At 45.6% G+C, this 12,099-nt stretch overlaps 1 protein-coding gene across 3 annotated transcripts in view; it reads left to right on the forward strand.

Moving 5' to 3' along the window:
• Positions 1-1,528: 1,528 nt before the first annotated feature.
• LOC134369290 (sodium/glucose cotransporter 1-like) overlaps positions 1,529-12,099 on the forward strand; it is a 76,424-nt gene continuing 65,853 nt past the window's right edge. For all 3 annotated transcript variants that reach the window (XM_063085641.1, XM_063085639.1, XM_063085640.1), the window contains exons 1-2: positions 1,529-1,654; positions 7,413-7,484. In XM_063085641.1, coding sequence (XP_062941711.1) covers positions 1,529-1,654; positions 7,413-7,484 — 198 coding nt within the window. The remainder of the gene's footprint in view (positions 1,655-7,412; positions 7,485-12,099) is intronic.

Raw genomic sequence — 12,099 nt, forward strand, 5'->3', positions numbered from 1 at the left:
AAGCTTTGCTGAATGCAGGAATAAATGAATGAGTGAACATGCATGAAAGGCGAGTTGCTCCAAGCTGCAGGTGATGGCTGAGCTCTGAGTCTTGGGAGGCATCCGCAGGGAAGAGCCCCTGCTTTGAGGTTCCTCAGAAGAGGAATTCCTGTTTCCTCTGGGCAGACATTATGCTGAGCCTGGACATAGCTTTATACAGTTTACAGTCCTGGGGGTTGGTTGGGGAAATGGGGAAGACCTATACACAGATGCTGTGCAAATAATGATTCCCAGACTGCATCTTCAGTGGGAACAGTAAGCGCTCATGAGGGAGGTGGGGAAGCAGACCTCTGAGGCAGCGAGGTGCAAAGGAACAGGATACTCATATTAGGGCAGTTGGTGGATGTTAGTGGGGGCAGGGAGGGCCTGAGGTGGAGCAGAGTCCTGGCAGGGTTTGTGTGGTCCTTCCCTTCCTCTGACTCCTCATCAGAGCAAGACTCCCCCCTCTGGGAGCAGCCACTTTTGGCTGCTCTGGGGCCTCCACAGCCAGCCCCTGAGAGCATCCCCCCAACCCTCCCTCTGAACCAGGCCTGCCCTGGCCTGGGCTGCAGGGACAGTTCTGCACTGGCTCACTGTGTGACCTTGGGCAAGTCATGCCTGCTCTCTCATCCATCTCTGTTCTGAGCTTCCGCTTGTGACTTAGATGTGTGTTTCCAGATGGGCAGGCTGAGTCTCCAGGAAGGGCCAGGGTTTGATGAATTCCTTGGGAGGGATTTTCTAGTATCTTCCTTTCTGCCTGCCTCGGAAGGCCCCAAGTCACATTACCGGGGAGGCACAGGGTGAGGAAACGGCTCCTAGTGGGATCCCTTCTCCCAGTCTGTTTCTTCCTCCTTACAGTGGGAGTGACAGAGCCCCTGACCGGCTGCAGGCTGTGGAGGGGGAGTCAGGAATGTGGGTGGGTGGGTGGCCATCCCTGTGGCCAAGAGATAACGATTGTGCTGAATTTTTTCCAGCAACTTCCCATACTCCCAAGAATGTTCTCCACAGCGATGAGAGCTTGGCTGATTATTCAGAAAAGCCCTGCACCTGTTTTACACATGGAGAAGCCCATTCCACAGAGAGCCTGGGACTGGTCCAAGGGCAGGTGACAGGCGACCCGCAGCCTCTGAGACCCTAACCTCAGGTGGCCTGGTCCCTCAGTAGAGCCACTCCCAGTCTGCCCCAGGCGCGGACCCACGGCCGGCCAGGCGTGGCAGCCCTGCCAGGTACCCGCTGCGACAGCGACAGCGGGCCTTTGTACCAGGCGGGCACCACCCCCTGGCCGGCCACTCCCCGCTCGCGGGACAGCCCTTACCTGGCCGCCCGCCGCCGCCCCGCCAGCGGCTCGGCCGGCTCCTCACTTTGCGCTCTACGCCCGGAGCTGCTCCCGACGGTGCTGCTCGGGGGCCCCGACGGCGCGCTCCCCTCCCCCGGGGCTGATCATTAACCCGCGGGCCGCATAAGGAGCGGAGCGGCCCCGGGCGGGCGGGAGGGACGCGTCGCTGCCACCATGGACAGTAGCACCGCGGCCACCGCCACCGCCGCGCCCTTAGCGTCCCATGAGCGCATCCGCAATGCGGCCGACATCTCCGTCATTGTCATCTACTTCCTGGTGGTGATGGCCGTCGGGCTGTGGGTATGTGGGGCCCGAGATGCGGGCCGAGGGGGCGAAGGCCGCAGGGAGGGATGAGGGGAGCGCGCCCAGAGCGACGGCCCCGCCGAGCTGCACGAGGGCGGCAGGCTTAGGAGTCCTTGGAGTGGGGTGGAAATGACTTGGAAGCTCTTGAGAGGAGTTCAGGGGCACAGTGTGGGGCCAGCGGGCAAGCGAGTGTGAGCAGAAGCGACAGGGTGGCAGGGGAGCTTGCCAGGAACGCCCAACGAGGATGCCAGGCTTGGGAGAGGAGCCTCGAGAAGGGGACTGCTGTCCTATCTCTTAGTCATCCCGTTTCGAGGGAAGCCACAGCCTCTGCCAGCTGCAGGTGCTGTGGGGCGGCCCATCTCCGTCCCCCTCCTGGGAAAGGCCAACTGACTCGGAGGTCTTGTGACCTCCCGGGGTTGCAGCAGCGAGTTAGAGATGGGGAAGATGGGTGGAGGAGGAGGAGGAGAAGACCTGTGGGTGGCCTGGCACTGGGGAGAGGGAAGTGTGTGTGTCTCCTCTTTGGGACTCTGGAGACACACTGAACCAGAGAAACTTGTTCTCAGCAGTGTGGAACTTGGAAATTTCACTTGTGACAGACTCTAGTTGGCACACCCAATGACTAGGAAAGGAGGCGTTTTAAATGTGTGCAAATATTCCAGTTACTGTTAAGCATTGTCATGGGGTGTGTGTGAGGAGCCAGGGAGGCTGAGGTGCCCCAGGTGATTGTGCAGAACTATTTTGACTTAGGGGAGCAGAGGGTGGGCATCAACCCTTCCATGGACATGGAGCTTTTTCAGGGGTAAAAGGAAGTGTTGATTTTTTTTAAAAAAGGAATTGTAGAAACCAGATGTGACAGAAAGCCTCCTCAAGTGTCACATGGAGTCAGTGTGGCTGACTCTTCCTCAATACTCTCAACTTCCCAGACATAGTGGAAAGTGTCCAACTAGGAACCAGGATACTCAGGTTTAATACTGGCTTTCCTATGGTTTGAGCCATGCCACATTGGGTAACTTCCCTCAGCCTCAGTTTACTCACTGTAAAATAGATACAATCTTACCTATCCATATTACACCCCATGGTTGTTGTGAGGATCTGCAGAAATGAATCTTTATGACCTGCAGGAATTTTAAAAAATACTATCGTTATTTGCTCTCCAGGGTATGATCCAGGCCCTGAATAAGTTTTGTACTTTTAAGTAAAATGGGCAAAAATAGTTAGCTGGGTTGTACGTTTTCACAAAAAGCTGTAAGACAGGGAGAGCAGGAATGCTAATCCCCATTTTAGAGAAGAGGAAATTGAAGCCCCACGTGGTTGTGATTTGTCTAAGGTTGCAATAGACGGAACTGTTCCTGGAACTCAGGTCTCTCGACTTCTGGTTTTCCACGGTGCCAGGAGCATTGCCACAGCACCTACCTTCCTTTCCCCACCCACTCCAGCTGATAAGAGCTAGAGCCAAGAGGGGAATCCATCGTTTGCTAGCTGTGCTATATTGCTTGTTTCCCCATCACCAATAATCTCCATTCCCTTAACTGATCTCATTTTAGTCCTGCCAGTTCTGAAGGTGTTCACACTTTTTAAAAATGGTGTTTACGCTTTTCAAGTGTTTGTGAATCAGTGTCACTTGTCCTGTTAAATGCTACTAAATGAGCCCGCTAGTATTTGTTTATGTTTTATCTTCCCCCCATTAGTCAGTGCCTTTGGACCCTGATCATTTAACATGCTGGATTTCTTCCAGTTGACACTCCTTTTTTTGCTCTTGAAGCGTCAGTAGTGGCTTGATTCAGGGATGGGCATTTTGACTCCCACATGATCTCTGGACTGCACAGATGGAATGGTCCAGGCCCATTGTGCTTCCTCAACGTAGAAAGGACCTCACAGCCAATATCCCTGTCACCATCCCCCACTCTTCCAACATTATTTGGTTCTTTTTCATCCTCTTCCAACTCCGCCTTATCCAACATATTTTGGGCTTTGGCTTATTACATCTTCAGTGTTTATTTGAATTTTGTTTTTCACCACCTCTCAGACTGTTTCTCGAGGGATTTTATATCCTTTTAAGCTGTATCTCTGACCTTATTTTTGCTGGAAGATTTAATTAAGCTATTCTGAAACCCCCTCAAGCCCGGGGCTGTTAAACTATGGCCCATGGGCCAAATCTGACTCACAGACTGTTTTTGTATGGCCCACAAGCTAAGAATGTTTTTTCCACATTTAAAGAGTTGTGAAAACAAAATAGAACAAAACAAAATAAAGAGTTTGTGGCAGAGACCCTATGTATCTCACAAAGCCTAAAGTATTTACTGTCAGGCCCTTTTTCTTTACAGGAAAATTTTGCTGACCGGTCTTATGCCATCATTTGAACCAATATCATCATTGAATATCTGATTTGGGATGACCCCTAGGGGAGCCCAACCTTTCCATTTTACAGATGAGGATCAGAGAGGGTGACCAAAAGTCACTAAGATGAATCAGTGGCAGAGCTGGAGTTAAAACTCAGGTCTGATGATGCCAAAGGCAATGCTCTTTCCACTATTCTACCTTTTCCCGTTCCCAAGGCAATATCCTCTCTGTGAATATCCTCCCCATGGTCCTTACCATCACTGCATTGCTGTGACAGTGTCCTGGTGGTGCTGAGTTCCTTCTTCTCTAACATATTTTTATGAATAGAGGACCTAAATTTTGTTGATTTCAACTCTCTTTATCCTATGCTCACATCTCTTCTTTAAATCATTTGACAAAATCATCTTGACAAGTTGTCAACAGCCTTCACTTGAATACTTCCAGCAGAATCTCCCCAGTGGCATCATTTCCATCTCTGAACAGCTCTGAAGAGAGAAAATTCTTTCTAGTGCTGAGTTCAGACCTAAAAGCCTGGAGATTCCACCATTTCATCTGGTTGTCCCCTACGCAGGCCAGGCTGAGTGTGTCTGTCCCACTTTACATATCAGAAGACAATAGGCCACACCTGAGTCTTCTCCAGGCCCACATCCCCAGTGTCTTAAGCTGTTCCTCACCTAAACAGATGCCAGAAGTTCCTTCCTTTTGTTCAACGATATTTTTATTCCATTGAGAAAAAACAAAACAAAACAAAATAAAACCCCAAACCAAAATGTTATGTATGGGTCAGTAATTGTGCTTCTTTGGTCACTGCAGCTTGCAATTCTGACTTCATTCTCTTCTAGTTGCAGGGTGGGCTGGAGAACTTAATGCCATGGTGTATGAAGTGGGGTCTGGAACCTTGGAGTTTTCCTTTGAGCATCTCTTGCTCACAGGACAGTGCCTTTCCATGCACAAAGCATCATACTAAGCATTACGGGGGGATTAAATTTTGTAATATGATAATACAAAGTAAAAAACAATTGTAAGGGCTGTGAACAAGGTATAGATGGAGTCTTCTAGGTGTTTAGAGGAGGGAGAGATTACTTTTGTTTGCAGGGCAGGAGGAGGTTTCCATGGGGGAGTGTCAGGTAAGGTTTCACAGGGAAGGTAGCATTTGAGAGGTCTTGAAGGATGGGTAGGTAGGGTCTGAAGTTGTAGAGGTGAGGGAATGAACATTCCGGAGAGGAGATGGTCTGCTGTAGGCACATCTCTCCTCACCTTTTGTCCATCCCAACATCTGTCCTGAATTATTCCAGCTCCCCACTCATGTCTCTGTCCTCATATTCTTTTGAGCTCTTCATTTCTGAGACCAATGGGGAAATGTTTGTGTCTGGGTGTCTGGGCCCCAAATCCACTTTTCCTGTTCCTCCAACTGTGCCTGGTGGTGGGGGGGTATCAACCTTCTTCAACTTCAGAGTGATCTTAGAATGGCCTTTCTATGGCCAACCTCCAGAGCCTGAGTCCTTGGGATTTATTTCTGTTTCACTCCTGGATACTTTCTCTGTTCCTTAGGTCTACTGGTCCTCTTGATATTTCTAGGAAAACCACTACAGAGGCCTTCAGAGTAGGAGGGAGGACACTGCTAGGAGTCCAGAAAGACCTGAGCCGTGCTCTCCCTGGCACCACCTAGCACACGGGGGTGCTCAATAAATCTATGTGAATTGACTGGATGCATGAATGGCCCTGCTTCTTAAAGAGCTAAGTCCAATACATCTCTGCAGTCTGAGCACGTAGCAATGTGCTGTCACAGACATGTTTGCTAAACGAATGGCAAGTTTCTATGTGCCTGCAATGTCACCATCAGAGATTAATTCTTTTGGACCAGTGCTGCTCTTTAGCCCCAATAGTCACCTTTGAAAACATAAATACCTCTGACAGGGCCAAGTCACTGTTAGCCATTTACATTTTCAGGGGGATTAGCAAGAGTCAGCTGAGAAAAGGCCAATGACACAGAGAGAGGAAGGGGAAAGAGGGCCAGGGGCCAGGGCAGAGGCATTGTCACCATTTAGTGCTGGACGACTGGGTCTGGGTCTGAGCTGGACCAGGAATAAGCTGAAGGCTCAGAGGCAACATTGCAAGGGAGCTGTGAGAGGAGCTGGTTATCATGTACTGAAAATCCATGTCATTTTTCTCCTCATGAACCTTCAATGGCTCCCTACTGCCTGTGGGATAAAGTCGACACTTTTTAGCCTGGCATTTGAGAGCCTGCATTCTGCTCTACTTCTCACCACATTCCCCATTCTTATGCCTCAGCCAGCTTCGCCAGATAACACTTTTACCATTCTCTCCTTCCCCATACTGGGTGTGGTTCCACCTCATTGATCTGCTGTTCCTGCAGTCAGAAGTACCTCCCTTTTCTCTCAGACTAATAAAACCTCACCCTTTCTTCAAGACTTGCTGAAATGCTCCTGCCTGTGAAGCCTTGCCTGATGCCATAGTCAGAAGGAATCCCCTTGTTCTTCTGTATTTATCGCAGTAGTCATGATATATTAAAAAGTAGTGATTCTAGCAAGCTCCTACCTACATCCTCAGAGAGGAAAGATTTGAATTGAGTTTGAACATGTTGTCTTATAATTACAAATGCCTTATAGAATTTTTCATTTTTTGATAACAGCTTTGTTGAGATATAATTCACATACCATATGGTACTTTAAAAAAGTACAGTTGTCCCTTGGTATCTGTGGAGAATTGGTTCCAGGACCCTCCTGCCCCCCCATACCAAAATCCATGGATATAGATTTTAGATCTCAAGTCCCTGATATAAAATGACATAGTATTTGCATATCATCTACACACATCCTTCTGTATACTTTAAATCATCTCTAGATTACTTATAATACCCAATACAATGTAAATGCTGTGCAAATAGCTATTATACTGTATTGTTTGTTTAGCTGTATTATTTTTATTGTTATATTGTTGCTTTTTATTTTTTTCTCAATATTTCTGATCTGTGGTTGGTTGAATCTGTGGATGTGGTACCTGTAGATATGGAGGGCTGACTGTGTGCTGCTTCATTAGGTACCTTGATGTGCTTGTAAATAAGGCATAAAAAGTTCCATTTCCTCCTGTTTAACAGAAAAGCAAACAGATCTGGGTGAAGTCACTGGCTCGAAGCCATGCTGTAAGCTAATTACAGAGCTAGTATGAGGGCAAACTGTTTAAACTGCCTGAACCTCAGTTTCCTTGCCTGTCAAATGTAGGTCCCTGCCTCCTCCATCTGAGTGTATTGAGGCTCCAGGGGAATAAAGAATGTGAAAGTTTTCAGAAAGTGGAGTGAGTAGAAGAAAGTGCCAGTGTGGGGGAGGCATACCTTTTTGGCTGGCAAGGTCACTCCTGTAGTTTTCTGTTACATTTTTGACCCTTTCCTCCTCAGGCTATGTTTTCCACTAATCGTGGGACTGTTGGAGGTTTCTTCTTGGCAGGCCGAAGTATGGTGTGGTGGCCGGTAAGTTTTCTCTGAAGTACTATTTGCTTAACTATGATATTCCCTTTAGGAACCCATTTTCTTCTTGGCTTTGGGTGGTGGTGATTCTTCCTTTCCTTCTTGATCCCGATAACGGGTCTCGTGCTCACCAGGTCTCTTGGGCACCCTTAATCTCTTGTGGTAAGGGAATCGCCTATAAATAAGTAATGTTTGGAATCCTTCAAGGGATATATAGAGGAAAAGACTGCAAAAGGTGAGCAGTGTGGAGAAACAAAAAGAGCACCCAGACCAAGGTAATCTCGGTTAAATCTGAGCTTCTATTTCTATATCTACAAAATAGGGATGATAATATTTACCTTCTAGAAGTGTTAAGAGACGTGGAGAACTCTTATGGGGTGGAAACTCAATAAACAGTAGGTCTTTTGCTCCCTTTTTCCTGCTGTAAGCCCCATGGAAGAGAGATTTTACCTGTCCTACCTCTGGAGCCTAATGCAGTGCCTGATACATAGGAGGCCTTCAGTAAATACTTACTGAATGGATGGAGAAGGAACCCCCTACTGTTTCTAATTCCAGCTTTCATTTGGATGAGGTTTCCTCATCTCTTGGTAGATTTTATGTTTTGTATATTGAAGAGACATTTCCCCTGACACTTGCACATGGGCAGAACTATCTTAATCCAAGGACATGTGCATGAGTGGAAGAGAAACTTGGAGGTTCCTTTCATCATATCAGCGCAGGACTCTGGCTGGTTTATCAGTTCAGCTCAATGACCATGTTGATCCAGAGTTCTCACCAAAGTGACTGGTTGAAAAAAATGGCCAAATCGTGTAGTTCCTTGGGCTTAAGATACAAGCAAGACTAGCTGCTGAAAGAGGGGAGTAATGTACCTACATAAAATGAGAAGGGAGTGAGAGCTGTGAGTTGATTGGAGGAAGAGAAGCAAGAAAGTAAAGACTGTCACTGTTGCGATATGAACAGCACAGAGAGAACTTACCAGGAAATCGTGCCACATCCTGCAGTTGGCCTTTGATCAGCTATTTTGGGATGGATTTTAATAACTGGCATCTTCACAGTTGCTTGGGTTATCCCTGAAGTCATTTCTATTTTTTAAAATTTAAAAATTTTTGATAAATAAAAATTGCATATACAGTTACGTGTCATGGTTTTGGTCAATGATGGACCTCATATATGATGACGGTCCCATAATATTTATAAAACCGTATTTTTCCTGTACCTTTTCTGTGTTTAGATATGTTTAGATTCACAGACTTGCTATTGTGCTACAATTGCCTGTAGTAGTCAGCACCGTAACATGCTGAACAGGGTTGCAGCCTGGGAGCAATAGGCTATATCATAGAGCCTAGGTGTGTAGTAGCCACAACATCTAGGTTTGTGTAAGTGCACTCTGTGAGCTTCACACAATGAGGAAATCGCCTAATGATGCATTTCTCAGGATAAATTGTTAAGTGATGCATGACTGTATTTACAGTGTATGGCATGATGCTTCGATATGTGTATATATTGTAAAATGATTAAATCAAACTAATTAACACATCTGTCACCTCATACTCTACTTATTATTATTTTTTGTGGTGAGAACATTTAAGATCTAATTTCTTAGCAATTTAAAAGTATTCTACACATTATTATTAACTATGGTCACCATGCTGTACAGTAGATCTCCAGAACTTATTCAACCTAACTGAAACTTTGTGCCCTTTACCCAACATCTCCCCATCCATACCCTCTCTCTTCCCAACCAGACCCTGTTTACCACCATTCTACTCTCTGTTTCTATTATTTTAATTTTTCGAGATGCCGCATATAAGTGGGACCATGAAGTCATTTCTATTTTATACTTAAGGTGCCCAAGAATACTGGACAGATGCTGGTTTCTGTGATGGGCCCCTCATGGTGGTCTCACCTGATGCTTTTGTGAGAAGAGGCACATACATTTGGGTACCTCCTTTCAGTTCTGTGTCAGGGCTTTTTGTCTTCTCATGCCTTGGACACTCGTGCTTTCCTAAAAGCTGGTGTTAAAGAGGCAGCTGTGATCCTAAAGTTCAAGACAAGGATGGGGTAGTCCCTCTAGAGCTGTGCTGTCCAACATGATAGTCACTATTCACATTGGCTATTTAAACTAAAATTATTATTATTATTATTTTCATTTTTTAATTGAAACACAGTTGAGTGTACATGTTTGTGGAGTACAGAGTTGACTGTTATTAAAAATTTCTTTCCTCAATCACATAGCCATATTGCAAATGCTCAGTAGCCATATGTGACTACCATATTGGACAGTGCACATTAGAACATTTCCATCATTGTATAAAAAGTTTAATTGGACAATGCCACTCTATGGACTTCAGATCCAAGGTTGGCATGAAATCTTAGCGGACTTGAGATTTGCTGAATTAGAGAGTTGAACATGACCTTGAAGGTTACTTCATTATTTTGAAAACAGTGCATCACTCACCCCATCGAATGCTTCAGGGCCCCCTGTAGCAAGTCTGCCAGATGCTCGTCCAGCCTGTTTGTGCCCATCCTCACTTTCTCCTCTCTAACCCCCAAGAAAGGAAACTCACTATTTTCAACACAAACCATTACATTTTCAGACAGCGATCTTTCATTCCATTGACTATAATCAAGGTGAAATTTTTTAGAGCTGATTTATTGGGGCCAAGACCTCAGCTTTCAATCTCTGAGTCTTGAAAAAAGCCAATAAGAGGTGGAATCACGGGGCAGAACTACCCTTAGGACATATGTATTTTGGGTTAGACCTGGGAACATATCACGTCTTAACCAGAGATGATGTTTTCCTTCCTGATCGTGCCTGGGTCTGGATCTGGGCTGAAGGTTGGTTGATGAGAGGGATTAGCCCCACCCAAAGCAGTAGGTTTCAGTGGTTTACATGGGGTTTCCTGAGAGTATTGTTTCCCTTATGCATGAATGTCTTAGTAGTGGATTTTTCTAACCAAGAGAGAAACACGGCACCATTCTGTTTTTGTGCAGAAGTCACTGCTTCCTTGATGAGGCTGACATTCAACTTTTTCCTTCAGGCATAGTTTTCATCTTTTCATAAGGCTTTATGAGATTACTTTAATGGTTTCTAAACCTGCCCGTGTATCAGAATCATATGAGATAATGCATGTACAGCACTCAGCACTGTACCTGGAGAGTGGTCAATAAATAGGAACATCAAGAAATGGAAGAAAGGTCAGGAGTACTGAGACGAACACCCAGGTGGCATCTGTCTTGTGCACAGAACTTAGTAGTGCCCAGTAAAGGGAGACTAACGTTTACCTAAAGCTATTGCTGCTCAGTCTCTTGAATTTCACTTTCAGGTCGATGGTGTGGATAAGTTAACATGATTTATATTTATAATTATAAATATATATATATATATTTATAACTATAACTTATATTTACTTATACTACTGTAAATCATTAATTCTAGCTACACAAAGACTGCCTTTTAACATCTCTGAAACTGGGTTGTATGTTCTAATCAATCAGTAGTAATATTTTTTCATTCTTTGCGCTACATGGTATGTCTTACAATAGTTGGTGTCTCAGATTCAATAAGATATGATTATATTCAAAAGTAGTAGTTTTTAAACTATACTCACTACAACCCTTGGGCTCTGCAGAAATGCTTCAGGGACTACCCTCCTCTCCCCCACCCCCTCCAACCCAACTTTTATATATTTTATTAATTTATATAAGGGGAATCTTCTAAGATTTTGTTTGAGAACAAGATCTTGTTATCTTACAAAGTTTAAAAACTGCTAATGTAGAAGGAAAATAAGCATGGTGATTTCCATTCTAAAATTTAAAACAGTTTTAATATACCTTAGCATCACACACCTGAAAAAGGAGTTAAAGGAAAACATGGCATGCAAAGGAAATGCATATCTAAGTAGTTTCTCTCCAAAACAACTGCATCAAAACTATACTTCTAAATTTCCCTTTGTAATGAAATATGAAGTCAGTTCAAGCCCGTCATCAGTTGGTATGTCCATGACCAGAATATCAATTCTCAAACGTGCTAACCGAAGAAGCACATCCCAAGGGCCAGTGGCTCTCCGGAGCTGACATTTCTCTTGGTCTGTTGGCCACAGCAGAAACTCTCCAGTGGGGCCCTTGCCCCCTCCATCTGCCTTTAGCCCAGTTGCTGTGTGCTGTAGGAGGAGTGGGCAGCCAGAGAACCTTCAGGAAGATAGGGGATTTTTGGAAGGGAGGACTTGCGTCAACCCTAATTTGATATACCCGAGGCAGGGAGGGAATACCCACGAGAACAGCAGGAGGAAATCAGAGCTTATAAAGTTTAAAAGGAGATTTGACAGAGGAGAGTCTGGTTTGGGGCATTCCTGGGACTTAGGGGGCTTTGAAAGGAGCCGGTTATGACCCGTAACAGGTGAAGGTCCAGGAGCTCTGGAAAAAGACCCCATTCTTAAAAAGTTAATGAGGCCCAGAGAGAGAAATAGTTTGTGCCTTGGCCTGAGGATAGAAGACCAGCACAAGCCGAGGGGAGGAGGATTCCAGGGCTGAAATTACAAGAAGAGTCAGCTTTCATGGGAGCCAGGTGGGGGGGCCCCAGAAAACTGAGTCACAGGTGAGGCAAGCCTAGCCAACC

The sequence above is a fragment of the Cynocephalus volans genome, chromosome 2 (genome assembly GCF_027409185.1).
Source record: "Cynocephalus volans isolate mCynVol1 chromosome 2, mCynVol1.pri, whole genome shotgun sequence".
In the NCBI taxonomy this organism is placed as follows: domain Eukaryota; kingdom Metazoa; phylum Chordata; class Mammalia; order Dermoptera; family Cynocephalidae; genus Cynocephalus; species Cynocephalus volans.